Here is a 17,222-nt window from a genome sequence, read left to right as displayed (position 1 = left end):
CCTTTCCGGACGCTAACTCTGGGCCCCTTCAGTTCCAGGGCCCTGTGAACCAGAAGACCTCATCGATGGGATCATCTTTGCTGCCAACTACTTGGGTTCCACCCAGCTGCTCTCAGAACGGAACCCTTCCAAAAACATCAGGATGATGCAAGCCCAGGAGGCCGTCAGCCGGGTCAAGGTAGGGGTGCTGCTGAGTCCGGTGAGGATGGCCCTCAGTGCGGGGCACTGGAAGAGGGGGCGCAGTGCAGCACCAGCATGCTGTGTCCAGCCGGCTCAGCCCTGTGCACAGAGCAGGAATGGGTAAGGTGCCAGTGCAGCGAAGGCCCCCAGCGAGGCCAAGGGAGGCTTGTGCCTAGGCCTGGGGAGTGCTGGGCTGTGGGCACACAGGTAGCTGGCTCCTTAATGAGGAAGGGTCCACGGAATCCCTCAAAGATAACTCTTCTAATGCATCCTAGTCATAAGACAGTCTCAAATACGGAGTCTTAAATCCCAGTTTGACAGTATATATATATTTTAGCGCCAAACTGCTTTCAGAAAGGGGGAAAACATCATGTTTTATTTAAATTCATGACCTCAAGGAAAACTCTGACATACTTGAAGCTCCGGGTGCATTCTGGGTGGTCTGTCATTGAGGGGGAGGTGAGGCCAGGCCGGGAGGGTGGGGATGCAGTGAGCTAAAATGGGCAAGACAGGTCCACAGACCCAGCCATCCCTGGGGATGAGAGATGGGGGTGGCCACTCCCCTGGCCTCACTATGCGCAGGCCTTGTTTAACCTAGGCAGTGTCACCAGGAGGCCATCCATGATCAAGAGAAAGTGAAGCAGCTGGGGGACTTGCTGCCAGCATCCACCCCTGTGCTGGCCAGAGCTCGGCCCCTTCTCCCATGGGCTGAGCCCCTCTTCTGTCCTTAGAGGTGCCCTTTGCACACAGAGCAGGTGACAATCATTTCTAGCAGTCGAGGGGCACCTCTGTGGGCTTCTTTTGGTCAGTGTGGGGGCAATGGCTATCTGGCTGTCACTGCAGAGGACTCCTGGTGCTCTACTGGGCACTCAGCCTATGTACGGGGACGTGGACCTCAAGAGCCTCACAGCCCTGACACGCCTTCCTTCTCTCTGTGCCAACTTGTCTTTCCTTTTCTCTTCCATGCTGCTCAGAGGATGCAAAAGGCTGCTAAGATCAAGAAGAAAGCGGTGTGTAGGACGCTGTGGCCCTGGGACAGTGGTGTCTGCTTGTGTTTCTGTGTCTTGGGGGTTGGAGGTGGGGGCTTCCCCTGGGAACCCAGACGCTGCTGCTGCTGCTGCAGAGCTAGGCTTCTCCTCCCTGCAGGGGGAAATGTCAGACTTTGATGAATGAAACCACAGACAGTTCATTTTTTTAGCCACCCACTTAGAGAAGAACATGATAGCTCTCTTCTTTCCCCTTCTTTTCTAGCAGCTCTGTGTGCTGAAGTGTGACTGATGAAGCTCCTTGTTGTATGTGGACATTTTTAAATGCAGTGTGGTGGACCCAGGGCCTGGGCCTCCTGAGCACTATTAGTTATATTGCTCTGATACCCTGTTTCCCCGAAAATAAGACATCCTCCGAAAATAAGACCTACTTACAGGAAAGATAAGACGTCCCCTGAAAATAAGACCTAGCGCATCTTTGGGAGCACACCTTAAAATAAGACACTGTCTTATTTTCGGGGAAACAGGGTAGTTAAAGTCGCCTTAAATTTAATTTACTAAGTCAGCACGACCAGGAGCTCTGTCTGCCCATGAAGCGCTTTCTCTATTGAAAATAGTTTTGAAGCATGGGCAGACTCTAAAAAATTGAGTTGGCGGTTTGGCAGTTTCATTTGTTTGTTAACCTGGTCGTTTCAGTAAATGCTGGAGGTTTTCTAACTGTTCTCATATAGATAATGTCAAAATGCTCCCATGTTGAAAGGTGTGGGACAGCCCGTGGAGACTGGGGACTGGCTTGTTGCCCACTGTTCCCTTCCATTTAAACTTCAAGTCCTCCCTGCCCACCTTGAAGTAACAGCATTTTCTGGCACTGTGGCCACAGGACCCCCATCTGGGGGCTCCCTTCCCTCTGCAGTGAAACTTTGGTCGCTTGTGACCAAGGCATCTCCTTTGGTTCCCCTTCAGCCTCAGGAGAGGAAGGAACTCACCCATCTTCCTCCGCCCAGGCAGATGCTGCTCTGGGAGCCTCCCCGGGGAGAAGGATGGGTCTGGCCATGCAGACCTGCAGTTGGGTGCACTTCTCCCACGGGGAGAAGACGGCTCTAATCTGCAGCTTCTCAGTCCAGCTGGAGCAGGCAGTCCTCATGGACCACAGCCTGCCTCTTGGGTCTGCAGGGCAGAGATCCTACAGAGTCACCATCTGTCTCTGGAAGGGTTGGGCGCAGGCAGATACAGCTTGCAAAGGCCTCAGCAACCAGCCAGGAGGCCAGCAGATGACATGTGATTGAGGGATGTTCTTTTCCGGGAGGTGAGATTCTCAGCACTGTGGTTGACTGTGCCTTTTCTGGTCTGCCCACAGCCAGGGAAGCCAGTGAGGACAGGCAACCCTGGGGCCCAGAGTTCTGGGCAAACCTGGTGTTGCCAGAGAGCTGCCTGTGCCCACAGCCACCCTGGTCCCAGCTCTGATCCTCACCTCCGTTGTCCTATGTAAAACCTGTACTATTGATACCTTCTATCACCACCAAGGGTTATGATGGGTGACATTCCCTTTCCCTGACGTTGACCAGGTTTTGGCTCCATGGTTTACCTACCCCTTGAACCTGGCCAGCTCCAGGCTGCCCCTCCTCTAGGATCAAATTTATTAAACTGCTCAAATTCCCTCCACAACTGCCAGTCACACCAAAGCCCCACCTATAACTTTCCTAACTTAATTCCAGTTTGACCTACTTTTAGCAAGAGAGATTTGAGCTGCAATCCCAGAATATAACTTTAAAAGCACATTGATGTTGAATATAACTTGTTTTATAAAAATGGGGGAAAAAATTCCTCCCCAGTCCTGCAGACATTTTTAGCTGGATTGTTTTAGATTCTGTTAAAAGTGGTACCACCCTGTGGTGAGATTGAAAGCCCAAAATATCTTTTCCCTCGCCAGCTGAGCTAAAATACAAATTTATGGGTATGATTGGGGCCTCTCTGCCATGCAGAATACTTGAGGAAATTGTCAGCAGGGAGATTTTCTGTTTCACATTTTCTAGTGAGTAATTAAATTACAGTTTCTGCTACTTTGAAATGGAAGATATACCACCCTGGGCTTCCCAGTGACCACAAAGAATTAGTCACCTCAGTAGGCAAACCGGAAGGACTTATATTTCATTGACAATTAGGATCCTCCCAAATGGGAAAACCAATTAAAGGTTGTCCTGGTTTGGGTTCAACCCAAAGTCATTCACACGGCTTCCAAGACAGTTCACAAAACCTTCTGAGCTTTCTTCAGGGCGACAAATCGGGGTCATTTGTGTGGCATCTTCTCCTGGCTTCTCCGTGTTGCTGGGAGGGCAGCACCCAAGCCAGTCCTGGGCTGAATCTCCATAGGGTTTTTTGGAAGGCCAGGGCCAACGTTGTGGGAGGTGGGTTGATGTGATCATGGTTGCATAAATCAGGACAGGCTGACATTTTAATCCCACTTCTTTGAAAATGTCCTTCCCCATTTCCCGGGGATACTTGGAATCCCAAATCCAGGAAATGCAGCCATATGGCTTCGCTGAACTGGACACAGGTTAGCCAGGACATCCCTGCTTGCTTCTGACAGAGGGGCTGTAGCGTGAGGCCCAGGCATCCAACTCCTCCTCCTCCTGTACTCCCTCCTCTCCTGGGCCTTCTGCAAGCTCCCTGGAGAGACCACACTGGGCTGTGGGACGCGAGCGGTGGAGTGCTTGTAGATTACTGACAGCTGCTCCATTCTAGAGTAGCATTTCCATCTGTATGGACTTGGGGTAATTAAAAAATTTCCACACCGTGGACAGTGGCTCACTCCTGTAATCCTAGCATTCTGGAAGGGCAAGGTGGGTGGATTGCCTGAGCTCAGGAGTTTGAGACCAGCCTGAGCAAGAGAGAGACCCCCATCTCTACTAAAAATAGAAAAACTAGCCAGGGTTGTGGTAGGTGCCTGTAGTCCGTGCTACTCGGGAGGCTGAGGCAGGAGGATCCCTTGAGCCCAGGAATTTGAAGTTGCTGTGAGCTGTGATGACTCCACAGCACTCTAGCCAGCCAGAGTGACAAAATGAGACTCTGTCCCCCTGCCCTCCAAAAAAGCCAAGAAGCCAGGCCTTCCTTTGAGTTTTTTTTTTTATATTGACAGATAAAATTGTATGTATTTACAGTGTACAACATCATATTTTAAAGTATATATACATTGCGGAATGACTAAATGTTGCTTATTAACATAAGCACTCCCGCACAAAGCCATCATTTTTGTACTCAGAACCCTTTACATTAGCTCTCATAGTGTTTTTCAAGAACAGGATATATTATTAAGGATGGTCACCACGATGTACAATGGATTCTTGAACTTACTCCTCCAGGCTAACTAGGGTCTTGCGTCTTTGACCCCCATCTCCCCAGCAATGCACTCCCTGTAAACGCAGCCCCTGGTAGCCACTCGTCCACTCCACTTCTGTGAGGTCAACTTCTTTTAAATTCCACATATGCACAAGATTATATAGTATTTGTCCTTGTGCACTTGGCTTATTTCACATTAACATAACGTCCTCTAGGCTTGCTCACCTTGTTGAGAACGATGGGATTTTTTTCTTCTGTCTTCTTAAAGGCTGAATAATAACTGCATTGTGCAAATGTACCACATTTTCTTTACCCCTTCATCTGGGGGTGGACGTGTAGGTTGAGTCCGTCTCTCAGCCGTTGTGTGGTGCCGCATGAACATGGGAGTGAAGGTGTGTTTGTCACACTCATTTCTTCTTCTGGACCCACTGCCCGTAGTAAGATCGCCCTATCAGATGGTGGCTCTACTCTCAGGGTTTTGAGGTCCTCCATGTGGTTTTCCAGGGACGTTGCACGAATGCACATTTCACCAGGGTTCCCTTTCCCCCACACCCTCCAGCACATGTCTTTTTGAGTGTGGCCATCTTAACAGGTGTGAGGTGACGTCTCATCTTGCTGTTGATTTGCATTTCTCTTGAGATTCATGATGTTGAGCATTTTTCCATTTGTCTGTCCTCTTTTGAGAAATGCCTGTCCCAAGTACATTTTTTGATCTGTAGCAGTGTCCGCTGTCCTTTCTTAGAATTCTGAGGGAGAGGCCCAGACCCTGACGGAAGTGGACCTCTTCATCTCCACCCAGAGGATCAAGGTTCTAAATGCAGACACACAGGTGAGTGTGTGAACTCCGCAGTCTGTGCCTCGCCTTGGCACGCAGGGTGGACCCTGGGTCCCCAGCAAGTATGCTTTCCTCACTTGCTCTCTGTGACACACACACACACACACACACACAGAGCCCACATCCTGGGGCTGCATCGGGAGTACAGCAGGTGCTGGCATCCCCTCCAGGGCTCAGTGGGCAGGAAGGTCAGCTGGGAGTCCTGAGCCCCTCTCCTGACCTCCCAGCCCTGGGGGCCCTAACTGGGGAAGGAGGAGACACAGCCTAGTATGTGGCTCATGCTGCGACCCTCTCCCATGCCCAGGGCTACGCTGCCTGCCAGGCACTAGTGCTGGACACAGTGCTGTGTCCAGGCAGTAGTCTTTGTGCCCTGCCACCTCTTCTGCCCCAACCCCAACCCCCTTCGAGCTTTGTACTTGGTGAAAACTCAGAGGCACACGTCTTAGGTCAGGGGTCAGAGTCAGGGTCAGGCTTGTGACACTTCACAGACGGGCTTTGTTTCCTCATCTTTCATGGGCAGAATGCATGAGATTCCCCCATTCCCTGTCACCCCATATGTGTCGGGGGTCCCCAGGCTGCCCCAGGCTTGGTCACCTGTGAGAAGTCTCACAGTCCTCAGTGTGCTCACGGCTAATATTTCTCACTGGAGAAGGCTGGAGAGCAGAATCAGCCCAGGGAAAGTCCTTGGGCAGAGGGCTGGGGAAACCAGAGTCCTCTCCCCGAAGAGTCTCACAGGACACAACGGAGGCCCTCAGCCACGGCAGAGTGTTGTCTGTCAGGGAAGCTCATGGGGACTCAGTGTCCAAGGTCCTTCCTGGGGCTGGTCACATGGCTGGTCACAGTTGTCCTCTGCCTGACCATACCAGAATGCCAGACTCCCAGAAAGAAAGGAGGTTTCCAGTCTAGACCATGTTGTTTGCACAAGCAGTTTAGGCGGAGTGAACCTCACCCATTAGTCGGGGTGGCGGGAACCCTCCTAAAATCCTCATTCAGACATCGGCAAAGGGCTGGCCTGGCAAGTGGGCCTTTCCTGGGACTGCAGCCAGGCCTGCCAGCCTGACTCTGCTTGCCAATGCTCATGGAGGGTGCCGTGGACCAGGGCGGGGGTAGTGAGGAGGAGAATGGGTGTGAGAATTGACGTTGGGCTCCCTCCTTATGAGCTGTGTAGTGTTAGAGAAGTTCTGGGTGTCTCTGAACCCTCAGTTACTCTTTCATGTGGGCTCCTCTGCTGGATCTGGTCTAGGTAAGAAAGCCTGGGGCTCTTACCTTCTCTCTTCCTTCCCTTCACCTTTCTGGGTCTTCGGATTCTGAACAGGGCCTCCAAATTAAAACTGTAACTAGGGTCAGGGGAGTCGGTTCATGGGAGGGGACAAAGGCAGGTTCTCAGTTTCCTTGTGCCTATGTTTCAAGACAGGCACTTATAAGGACAGACTTCCTATTCCACTGGCCGGGAGCATCATGGCTCGTGTGTGAGCTGCAACTGCCCCTGGGGTTGGTGCCTGGAGTCCTCCACTTCCAAGGCGAGGGCAGCAGGCCTGTCCAGAGCAGGGCCGTGCTGCCAGTTTGACTATCCCTGGTACCTCTTTGGATGACTATGTTTTTCCTACAGCCTGGCTTTCTAAATGTCAGTCCTCAGGCCCTGTCTGGAGTCTGGGACTGCAGGCCACGCACCAGTGTGCTACAGCCCATGGACGTTAAGAGTATCCTCCCATTCCCACTCAGGACAGACACTCTGTGGTCCTTCGAGGATGTGGGGCTCTTTTCCTGTTATCTTCCTCTGCCTGCCCCTTCTCTTGGCCCTCCCACTGTTCCAGGGGACCAACTTCACAGGTTTGGCCTGAAGGACGGGTGGGAGATCCTTCCTGTCACTGCTGGAGAAGCCCATGGCCTCCTAGGTCTCTGTAGATGGAATGTTCTGGAGCCTCACAACTGGCAACCTCACATTTTTCATACTCTGCTCAGGCTTTCCTGGAGATTGGCTACTAAGAGTTTGGATATGAGGTGGCATAGTTCATGGGCCTGTGGCTTCAGCAGGCTGCAGGTTGTGGAGAAACGAGAGTCTTCTGGGGCATTAATTTCTCCAGAGGATTCCTCTTTCCGTAACAGAGGGGCAGCTGCCAGCCACAGTGGTCTGGTGCCTCCACTGAGGTGTGCCAGCCATAGCCACTGGGCAGGTGTGTTCCTGACACGGTGTCTTCCTCCCTCCTGTGTCCACCCCCCTGCTCAGTGGGGCCTGGTCCCAGGACCGAAGGGGAACTAGGGTCAGTGGGCTCTGTCCTGGAGTTGGGGTGGTGACAAAGTCCCACTGCCTGTGAGACCTCCAGCCATGGTGGAGAGAGACAGCAGGCGAGGCAGGGAAAAGAACACTGGCGTTTACAGGCACTGTAAGGAGAGAGACCTGGTAGAGTTGCCTCTGTGTTTCTACCACATTTCGAGCCAGAACCCCAGCTGTGTCACTGGAGGTTGGGGCTGGTGGAAGAAGCAGATATGCCTTGATCCCGAGGAGCCCACCATCTGGGGGGGAGGGGGGTTGGATGGGACACCCCTGGCTACCTGTGCACCCGGGAACACAGTGGCAGCCGTGATTGAGAGCTGGGATCCTGGGCGGTGCCCATAGCTCAGTGGGTAGGGCTCTGGCCACATACACTCAGACTGGTGGGTTTGAACCTGGCCCAGGCCAACTGAACAACAATGATAACTGCAACCAAAAATTAGCCGGGCGTTGTGGTGGGCACCTGTAGTCCCAGCTACTCGGGAGGCTGAGGCAAGAGAATCGCCTAAGCCCAAGAGTTTGAGGTGGCTGAGAGCTGTGATGCCAGGGCACTCTACTGAGGGCGACATAGACTCTGTCTCAAAAAAAAAGGAGAGAGGTAGGAGCTTCCTCATCTGAACTACCTGGACCCTGGCACTGACCATAGACAGAGGGTGGCCACTAAGATGGGGGGTCAATCAGGGTGGCAGGGGAGGGTGGGGTGGTGCTGTCTACAGACCAGGCCCCATGTGGGCCTCAGGGCACCATGGGAGGCTGTTGGACAGGGAATGGCAAGGAGAGCAAGTAGCCAGTGCTGGCAGGTGGGTCAGGAAGACTCCTCAGAGAGCCGTGGCTGGGTGCCCTGATGAACTGTTGAGGCTTCCTGACCATGGCAATGATCAGTAGTTTGTGAACTTGGGGTTTAGGATGAGCTGGAAGAGGTGTTGTGACAGGAAATTGGTTTGACTGAAAAATTAAAAGCTGGCAGAGGGGCTGGAGAGGGGGTAGCAGGTGAGAGAGACTACAGAGGCTGAAGTGGCCAGTCAGGGTAGGAGCAGGGATGGCGGCGATGGTGGCAGGCAGCCTGTGTCTGCGAGGGGGACAGCTCTACCGTTGACCTGAACTGGGAGCTGAGAGCGAGGGGGACGGATGCTGCTGACACCTAGAAGTGGACGGAGGTGTTTCTGACCAGAAAGCAGGAGATGCCGAAAAGCTATCCCTGATGCCTCCCTGTCCAGTGTCCCTCCCTGGAAGGTGACTCTTATAACTCCCTGGTTGTAAAGCACCCTCATGGCCTTGGCTGGAAAATACATCAGCCCCAGAGACAAATAGGAAGCATTATCTGCTGCAGAAACGGCGTTCTGTGAGGAAGAAAAGGGCTCTGAAGGTTGCAGAAACACCCAGTTTTCTTTTGTGAAAGGAATACCAAGGCAGAAAAGACCAACTGATTAGTTTTTCAGAGCATTGTGTCCAGCCTTCTTGGCTGGGGCTTGTGGGCAGGATGCTCCGTGGAGATTCCTGTCAGAAGACCAAAGCCATCAAGAGCAACAGGCCTACCAGGCGCTGAGGGGACAGAGTCCAGCCAGGAGTGCTGCCCCTATGGTGCCTGTGACCCTGGCCAGGTTGCGTGGACTCCCTGGGAAGAACCTGTGGAAAATGTTGGTTTGGATGCTTTCTCCTCTGCCTGCCAGGAAGCCTGGGCCAGGCCTCTGTGGGGCCTGGGAGAGGAGGGACCCTTCTCCAGAGCCACAGATGGCCTGTTATCGGGAAGGGGCCAGGCTTCACCACACGCAAGCTCCCTGCTCTTCCTCCAATAGGAAGGGGGTGCCCACCCCGGCATCTGGCCTCTCCACATGCTGGCAGAGTCCCCTTTCGGGAGCTGGGGCTTAAAGTGAAGGCAGAGTCACTTTGATCATGAATCACCACCCTCAAACGCCCTGCTAACTAGAGCCATGGTTCTCACCCAGGGTGACTCTGCCTGTCCCCCTGGGGGACATTGGGCAACAGCTGGATTTATTTCTGGTTTTCACACTTGGCAAGGGAGAGATGCTACTGGCGTCTCCTGGGCAGCGGCCGAGGATGCTCCTGACACCCTCCCTAATAAAGAATGTTCTGACCCCTCACGTCAGTAGCGTGCCCCAAGTGACGGGTCCAAAACGCTCCTGGTGGTTTTCCGTGGCTTGTCACCTGTGATGTCCCCTCTCCCGACAGGAGACCATGATGGACCACGCCTTGCGCACCATCTCCTACATTGCCGACATCGGGAACATCGTGGTGCTGATGGCCAGACGCCGCATGCCCCGCTCGGCCTCTCAGGACTGCATCGAAACCACTCCCGGGGCTCAGGAGGGGAAGAAGCAGTACAAGATGATCTGCCACGTGTTCGAGTCCGAGGACGTGAGTAGACCCAGGGCGTGTCCAGCAGGGCGCCCTTGGGTGGAAATCCTTTGTACCAGATTTTTATTCTTTTTTTTTTTTTTTAATGCGGTTTTTGGCAGAACTGGGGGTTTGAACCCACCACCTCCGGTATATGGGACTGGCGCCCTACTCCTCTGCGCCACAGGTGCTGCCCCCATTTTTGGCTTTTTCAATGGAATCAGTGATTCTTCTCACCCTCTTTGAGTTTGCAAAGATAGTGAACACCTTTTATTTTACTTCATGAAATAGATTCCTCTTGAGCTATTTATAAATCGAGCCTTCATTAAATATACCAGGGGAGCTATTCACTTGAAGAAATCCTTTTACAAAACATTCTTCCCCTTAAAGTAAAGTTAAAATTTGTATAATTTTTCTGTTACTAAAACCCACACTGCAAATGCCATGGTTTCAGAAAGAGGCTTGTCTGCACCCACAGCACCACCCTGCCTTCAAAGGTGGTGTTTCACTTTATAGTAAGTTAAAAAGTAATTCTGAAGCGTAGACTGCCAAAGACTGGCTAAGAGAGTGCAGACAAACCCTTGGACTCCTTCCTCCAGCAGGGAAAGAGCACTTTTTTGAGCCTAGAGGGATAAAGGGGCTGAGGGAGGAGCGGCTGACACTGAGAGGGTAGCTCGGAAGAGGGACTGACCCCTCAGCTGAGCTTCCTTGGGAGGGGAGGCTGTCGCTGCCCCACTCTCATTGCTGTTGCCAGCATAGAATGTTTTTTCTTTTTGAGACAGAGTCTCACTATGTCACCCTCGGTAGAGTGCTGTGGCATCACAGCTCACAGCAACTTCAAACTCTTTGGCTTAAGTGATTCTTTTGCCTCAGCCTCCCAAGGAGCTGGGTCTACAGGCGCCCGCCACAACGCCCGGCTACTTTTTGGTTGCAGTTGTCATTGTTGTTTAGCCGGCCCAGGCCGGGTTCAAACCTGCCAGTCTGGGTGTATTTGGCCGGCGCTCTACTCACTGAGCTACAGGCGCTGAGCCAGCATAGAATGTTTTTAAATGATCTACCCTCCGTGGACAGCTGGACGGTGCATTCTTGTTCACATACACACTTGAGGGTGTTCCAGAGACCGGAGCAGGAGGGAATTTTCATGCTCATGAAATGTGGCGTAGAAACTGAGTTTGAAGACAGGGTTCAAACCTGTGAGTGGGGGCAGTCAGCATCTTCCTAAGCTGAAGTTAACTTGAAATACTTTCATGCCACAGCCAATTTATAAGAGAGGACATTTAAATTGTGTACACACATAATCCTTTCCACATTATACACAGACCCGTGGAGGAAACCCAGCCAGGCATGTGTGTGACAGAGGCCTGAGGACGTCTTAGAACCTGGGGGGAGTGCTGGTGGCAGGTGGTTCAAGGCCCAGAGCAGCCCCCAGGCAGAGGGTGGATGGCTAGCTGGCCAGAAGGAAGGAGAAGCCTCCCAGGTGCCCTGCAGATGGATGTGGTCAGAGTCAAAGTCAACATCAAGGACACCGTGACCTTGATTTTCTCAGTCCAGTGGGAGACAAGGCTGGGAGCAAAGTTGCAGGGCAGCGATGGGGCTACAGGTCGTTCTTAGAAGAGTGAGGCTAGGACCTGCCCAATGGAGCCTGAGGGTCTCTGACCAGGTCCCCAGAGAGGAGGATTTGGCAGTGCCTCCATCCAGGTGGGCCACTGGGGTGAGTCCACAGTTGAGCGTAGAAGGCGGCCTTGAGGAGGTCAGGGGCCCACTCAAGTTTCAGCTCCCCTGTGTAATGGAGCTCAGCTGTGGGGCATGCAGCCTCATGGGTGGAGGTGCTGGACACAGCAGCTGCCCCCCACGGCACCTGCCAACTGCACCTCCATTCCACCTGCTGGAAGGGCCTGGGCAAGGCTGCTGGCCTGGCAGCAGCGGAAGGGGCTGGGAGCTCAGCCTCGACCAGCCACAGAGACAGCCCACCAAGTTGGCCCCAGCCCTGGTAGGAGGAAGCCAGGATGCGGGGTGAGGGGAAATGATAGGCAGCAAGACACCAGCAGCTCCAGGACTGTGCCCACAGGACCCACCTCCCTCCAGCTTCTCCCCAGGAAGGTGGGGGGATGATGTAAGCCACGGAGAAGGAGGATGGCGGGGCTGGAGTCTAGGAGTAGTGGGCAGTCTGCCCTGGGCTTTAGCCTCTTCTCTCAGACCAGCCTTTCCAGCTGGTGACTCCAGTCAGGTTGAGACAGAATCAGAGGCCTGGAGGACACTGCGCCGTCCCCAAATCCTGAGATACCAGTTGGGGTGGAGCAGGTCCTGCCACCCTGTCGCCCCCATGCCCTGAGCCCTTTCCAGAGGCCCTACTACCCAGGCTTTCTGCCCAGCACCCACCTGGCTGTCCCAGGGCCCAGCACCTCCAGCCAGGTCTGCCTGCTGCCAAGACACTGGGCATGGAACAGCTGAGAACATGGCTGAGTCCTTCCAGTATACTGTTTTGGGCTCATGTGGGTAGGGCAGTGCAACCCAGAACCAGCAGTGCTTTGAGGGAAGGCCTCTGCGCCCATACTCCTGACCCGCCCAGCCCGCTTTCCCCTGCGCGTTCCTTTGCAGCACTCAGACCTGCTGTGGGGAGGGGGAAAGGAATTGAACCCAAAGCCCTCTTTTACCCCCCCACTGAGCCGAGGCTGGCCCAGATGCCCATGCAGGACCCCCTTGATGGTAGCCAGGGAAGCAGGACAGTGGTAGGATGTGGACCCGGGCCAGTGCTGCCACCTGTGCCCAGCGGGCCATCCCCACCCCGCAGGCCCAGCTCATTGCCCAGTCCATTGGCCAGGCCTTCAGCGTGGCCTACCAGGAGTTCCTGCGGGCCAACGGCATTAACCCCGAGGACCTGAGCCAGAAGGAGTACAGCGACATCATCAACACCCAGGAAATGTACAACGACGACCTCATCCACTTCTCCAACTCGGAGAACTGCAAGGAGGTGAGGCCCACAGCAGCTCCAGGGCCCCGGCCACAGCCCGTGCGTCCTGCCCCCACCTCCAGCAGGTGCTCCTGTGTAAAATGAAGTGTTTGTAATCCAGATGAATGACCTTGAAAATGTGCCTTTTCGTGCTGCAATTATATCCTCAGCCAGGGCCCAGTACCCAGGAGAGAGTTTTGAAAAGCCTGTGGCATCTGTGACACAGGGGCTTGGATGCTCTGGCAGCAGAGGCGGGAGGCTGCCTTAGCAGGTCTTGACACCCTCCCCTCAGGTGTCTTTGCTAAGTTCTTTGGGGGCAGAGAAGCAAATATCTTGGGGGTGGCCTACATCTGGGCTATGGGTTCAGCGAATGCCTGATTCTGTCTGCTTGTGGATGAATGAGGGAGTGAATGATCCTGGCTTCTTGCTGAATGCATGGCCGGCAGTTTCCTGAGACAGTGATCCTTGAGATGAAAAAACAGACTTTTCCTAAACCAGAGCAAAGCTGGGGTCAGGATATGGGTCCTCTGTGGGTTTGGGGGGAAGGGAGCAGGAACCAAGCTTGGGGCTGAGGAGTCCGAGGATGGAGTTTGCTTCCGGTTGCCAGGATTGCTGGGTGGGCCCCAGAAGGGCTCGGGGGCCAGCATGGGGTCAGGCCAGGGGGTAGGCCGCAGACGCCTCTCAGCCCAAGCCTTTTCCTGCCAGAGCTGAGACAGGTTTGGGTGCCAGGGCAGGGCAGTACCATGGGGCCAGGCTCGGGCTCCTGTTTCCCCTGGCAGAGGTCCTGGCCACCGGCTATGGGCCCCTCTCACACTGCTGGCTACCCCCTACAGCTGCAGCTGGAGAAACACAAGGGTGAGATCCTGGGCGTGGTGGTTGTGGAGTCGGGCTGGGGTTCCATCCTCCCCACGGTGATCCTGGCGAACATGATGAATGGCGGGCCGGCCGCGCGCTCGGGGAAGCTGAGCATCGGTGACCAGATCATGTCTGTCAATGGCACCAGCCTGGTGGGGCTGCCCCTTGCCACCTGCCAAGGCATCATCAAGGTGGGTGCGCTGGGCCCGCTGCCCCGTGGCCATCCCGCCTGCCCCAGTGTGTCCACATGGTTGTTCCCATTGACCCATTAGAGACCCACCTGGGGGGGCAATTTGAACCCACATGGCTCAGATCAGAGGAGGATCCAAGCTGCTCTGGGCAGGCCTGGGCCACACTGGCTCTGGCGAGGGGCTGAGCACCAGTGGATACAGCTTGGCCCATTTTGCCTGGGACCTTCCCAGGTTAGCACTGAAAGTCCCACTTCCATGAAGTCCCTTCAGTCCTGGCAGACTGGGAGGGCTGGTCACTCTACCTGGGCCAGGTGGGGATGTAGGTTTCCTTAACTAAGGGAGGCCATCTGACTGACCGTGAGCTTGTGGCCTTGGCCCAGAACTGTGACCTGGGGTGCTGCTGACAGCTGCACCCTGCCTGTCTCAGTGCAGTCCAGAGCCTCCTGTGTCTAGCTCACTCGTGGAGCCTCACTGAGCCTGTCACCCCCTGCCCTATAGGACAGTCACCATGGAGGGCATTAGGTTTTGAGGAAGGTGTTCCCACGTCCTCCCATAGGAAGTTACCCAGCATTCAACATGGTGACAACCTCTTCCTCAAGCTCTTAGGGTGACCCCAGTGCCAGGACCATAGGTCTCAGTGGCAGTTGGCACCTGACTTCTGGCCCCTAGAGTGGGTGGGGGTTTGCCCAGGGCAGAGGGTGGGTCACAGCACACACTGCCTTGCTGGATACCTAGCAACATTCTTGAGGGGTGGGTGATGCTTTTCCCCCTGAACAGAGGGGACAGTGAGGCTGCCCACCTCACCTAGGGCACACCCACCCTGCCAGCCTGACTCATCCTCAGCAGGGCCTGTGAGGGCTGCTGGCAGACAGTGTCCAGGGCTCAGCCTGTGACTCCCGTCCCCGTGCTCTGCAGGGCCTGAAGAACCAGACACAGGTGAAGCTCAACATTGTCAGCTGTCCCCCAGTCACCACTGTCCTCATCAAGCGGCCAGACCTCAAGTACCAACTGGGCTTCAGTGTGCAGAATGGAATTGTAAGTCCATCCTCCCGTCCTGGGCTGCCTCCACTGTGGGTAGGGTCTGGGTGTGGGAAGCAGCTCCTGCTGATGGGCAGCATTGGACCAGTGAGCACAGCTGCCAGCAGCCAGGCCACACAGGGTAGGAGTTTCCGTGGCTCCCTGGGCTGGTCCTGGGTAGAAAGGGAGGGCCAGGACATGCCCATGGATTGAGTCCCTCAAGCACTACTCAGGCACCCTTGTCTAGTGGTGGTTGTCCTTTGCCTTGGAGGGGAGGTCAGCAGGCTTTCCCAGACACTGTGGCCTGGACACAGCCAGTCGTGGCCTCAGACTCACTGTGTTCCATTTGTTCATTTATTTATTCATTTATTCGCATATTCATTTGGCTATTAGGCAGACATTTATGTATCAGGCTCTGTGCCGGCTACTAAAGAGGCAGGAGGGCTCCCTGGAGGAGGTGATGCTGGGCTTGAGTGCCTGCTGGTCTGGCCAAAAATCTGTGCCTGTTCCCTAGACCACAGTTCTTCAGTCCCAAGTTCCCGCCCTCTCTTTAACCTGTGTTTGGCTGGTGTGATTTCCATTTTCTGGGTTCTTCCTCCTCAAAGGTCCCAGGGGCAGAGATGTGTTCACTAAATAGAGTAGCGGGGAAGAGATGATGGGATAGATTGGGAGTGCTGCAGAGGGGAGGCAGGAGCATGTGTGTGCCCAGTCACGATGGGAAGATAATGGGAGAACATTCTATAAAGACAACTACAGATGAGGCAAATTTTCCCCATCGTCACCTGGTGAAGCAATGTGGTGCTGGGTATCGTCACAGGGCTTGGGCTTAAGGCCCCGTTGCTGTCCCTTCTAAGGCAGGGTACCTTTGCAGCTAGAGCAAATGCCCCCAATTGACCATCTGCTGAGTTTGTTTCTCCGTATGCCACAGTCTAATTTTGGCGGGGGGGGGGAGTTGAATTTATTTCTTTGTATGCCACAGTCTAATTTGGAGGGAGGGGTGCTGAATTTATTTCTCTGTATGCCACAGTCTAATTTGGAGGGAGGGGTGCTGAGTTTATTTCTCTGTATACCACAGTCTAATTTGGGGGGGGGGGGTGCGGGTGCTTTGCTGCACAAAGCCACTCAGAGACCCGGGCTCTGCCCTTAGCTGGAGGCCTGTGCCAAGTACTGTGTGTCTGAGTGGCACTGAAGGAAGGTACAGACAGCTTAGAGGACCTTGCAGAGGTTTTCAGGGCCAGGACTCTAAGTGGCCCTTGTCATTTCTGCCCACATCTCAGTAGCCAAACAGCTCAGTCACACACCCCAGAAAACACAGCGGAGCTGGGCGAGGTGATCTGTCTAGTGCCTGAGACTCAGGGGGACAGGGGCATCTAGCCTGTGTCAGCCACACCTTCCTGACTGTGTGACCTTGGGCAAGTCACCTAACCTTACTGGGTTCCCCCTCCCCACACAGGTGCCCAGACAAGGTGCCTGCAGCCCACTGGAATTGCTCTCCTGGCCAGTGCACCTGCCCCAGGAGCTGGCCAATAACTGTTCTGGCCTGGTCCTGCCCTGCTGGGCTGCTCTGCATACAATGATATGGGCACAGGTGGCCACCTCCACTAATTTAGGGGCTATGCAGGAAATCTGCTGGGGCCTGTGTCTGCAACTACCATGAGTGCCATTGGATGGGCTGGGAGGGCCTTCTGAGATGCCCCCGACAGTGACCTGTCACCAGGACCTTCCTCGCTGGCCATGGGTCAGTAGTCAAAGACAAGGATGGACTCAGTGACCCTGCAGCCCTGCAAGGAGGCCTGGATCCCAGTGTCTGGGGCTCTGCGTGAGTGTCCCCAGGGCTCCCCCTGCCCTGCTGAGCAGCCTCGTGGCCATACACCCTTTCTCCCCTAAAGGGCAGCAAGGGAAGTGGCTTCCTTGTTCTTCCTTGTTCCCCACCAGCTTAGGGGACAGCTGGGCCTGGCTCTTGGCCTTTACAGGGAAGTGTTGTTCATTGGTGGCTCCAGCACATTGTGGGCCCAGCAGGAGGGGCTGGATTCCCTGTCATGCAATGGCCTGAGGAACTAGGGCCTGTGAGCACATCCCTGCCCAGAGTAGCCCTGATGCCCCGCTTGTCCTCCTGCCCCACACTACAAGCCCAGGAGGAACGGATGAGGAAGCTGGGGTGCAGAGAGTTTCAGTAACCTGCTCTGACCACACAGCAGTAGGCCATGCAGAGGACTGATAGGAAAGGGGGTGGAAGGCACGAGGA

The 17,222-nt window shown here is 54.6% G+C and overlaps 1 protein-coding gene across 6 annotated transcripts in view; it reads left to right on the top strand.

The window, feature by feature from the left end:
* Positions 1-17,222, top strand: part of APBA2 (amyloid beta precursor protein binding family A member 2) — a 289,264-nt gene that overhangs the window by 262,981 nt on the left and 9,061 nt on the right. For 5 of the 6 annotated variants that reach the window (XM_053581965.1, XM_053581960.1, XM_053581964.1 and 2 more), the window contains 7 exons: positions 33-178; positions 1,155-1,190; positions 5,245-5,331; positions 9,800-9,985; positions 12,756-12,935; positions 13,748-13,960; positions 14,876-14,995. In XM_053581965.1, coding sequence (XP_053437940.1) covers positions 33-178; positions 1,155-1,190; positions 5,245-5,331; positions 9,800-9,985; positions 12,756-12,935; positions 13,748-13,960; positions 14,876-14,995 — 968 coding nt within the window. The remainder of the gene's footprint in view (positions 1-32; positions 179-1,154; positions 1,191-5,244; positions 5,332-9,799; positions 9,986-12,755; positions 12,936-13,747; positions 13,961-14,875; positions 14,996-17,222) is intronic. The other variant, XM_053581966.1, reaches the window with a different exon arrangement.

This window comes from Nycticebus coucang, chromosome 2, assembly GCF_027406575.1.
Source record: "Nycticebus coucang isolate mNycCou1 chromosome 2, mNycCou1.pri, whole genome shotgun sequence".
NCBI lineage: Eukaryota > Metazoa > Chordata > Mammalia > Primates > Lorisidae > Nycticebus > Nycticebus coucang.
The sequence above is the reverse complement of the archived record's forward strand: the minus strand, read 5'-3'. Positions and strand labels throughout refer to the sequence as shown.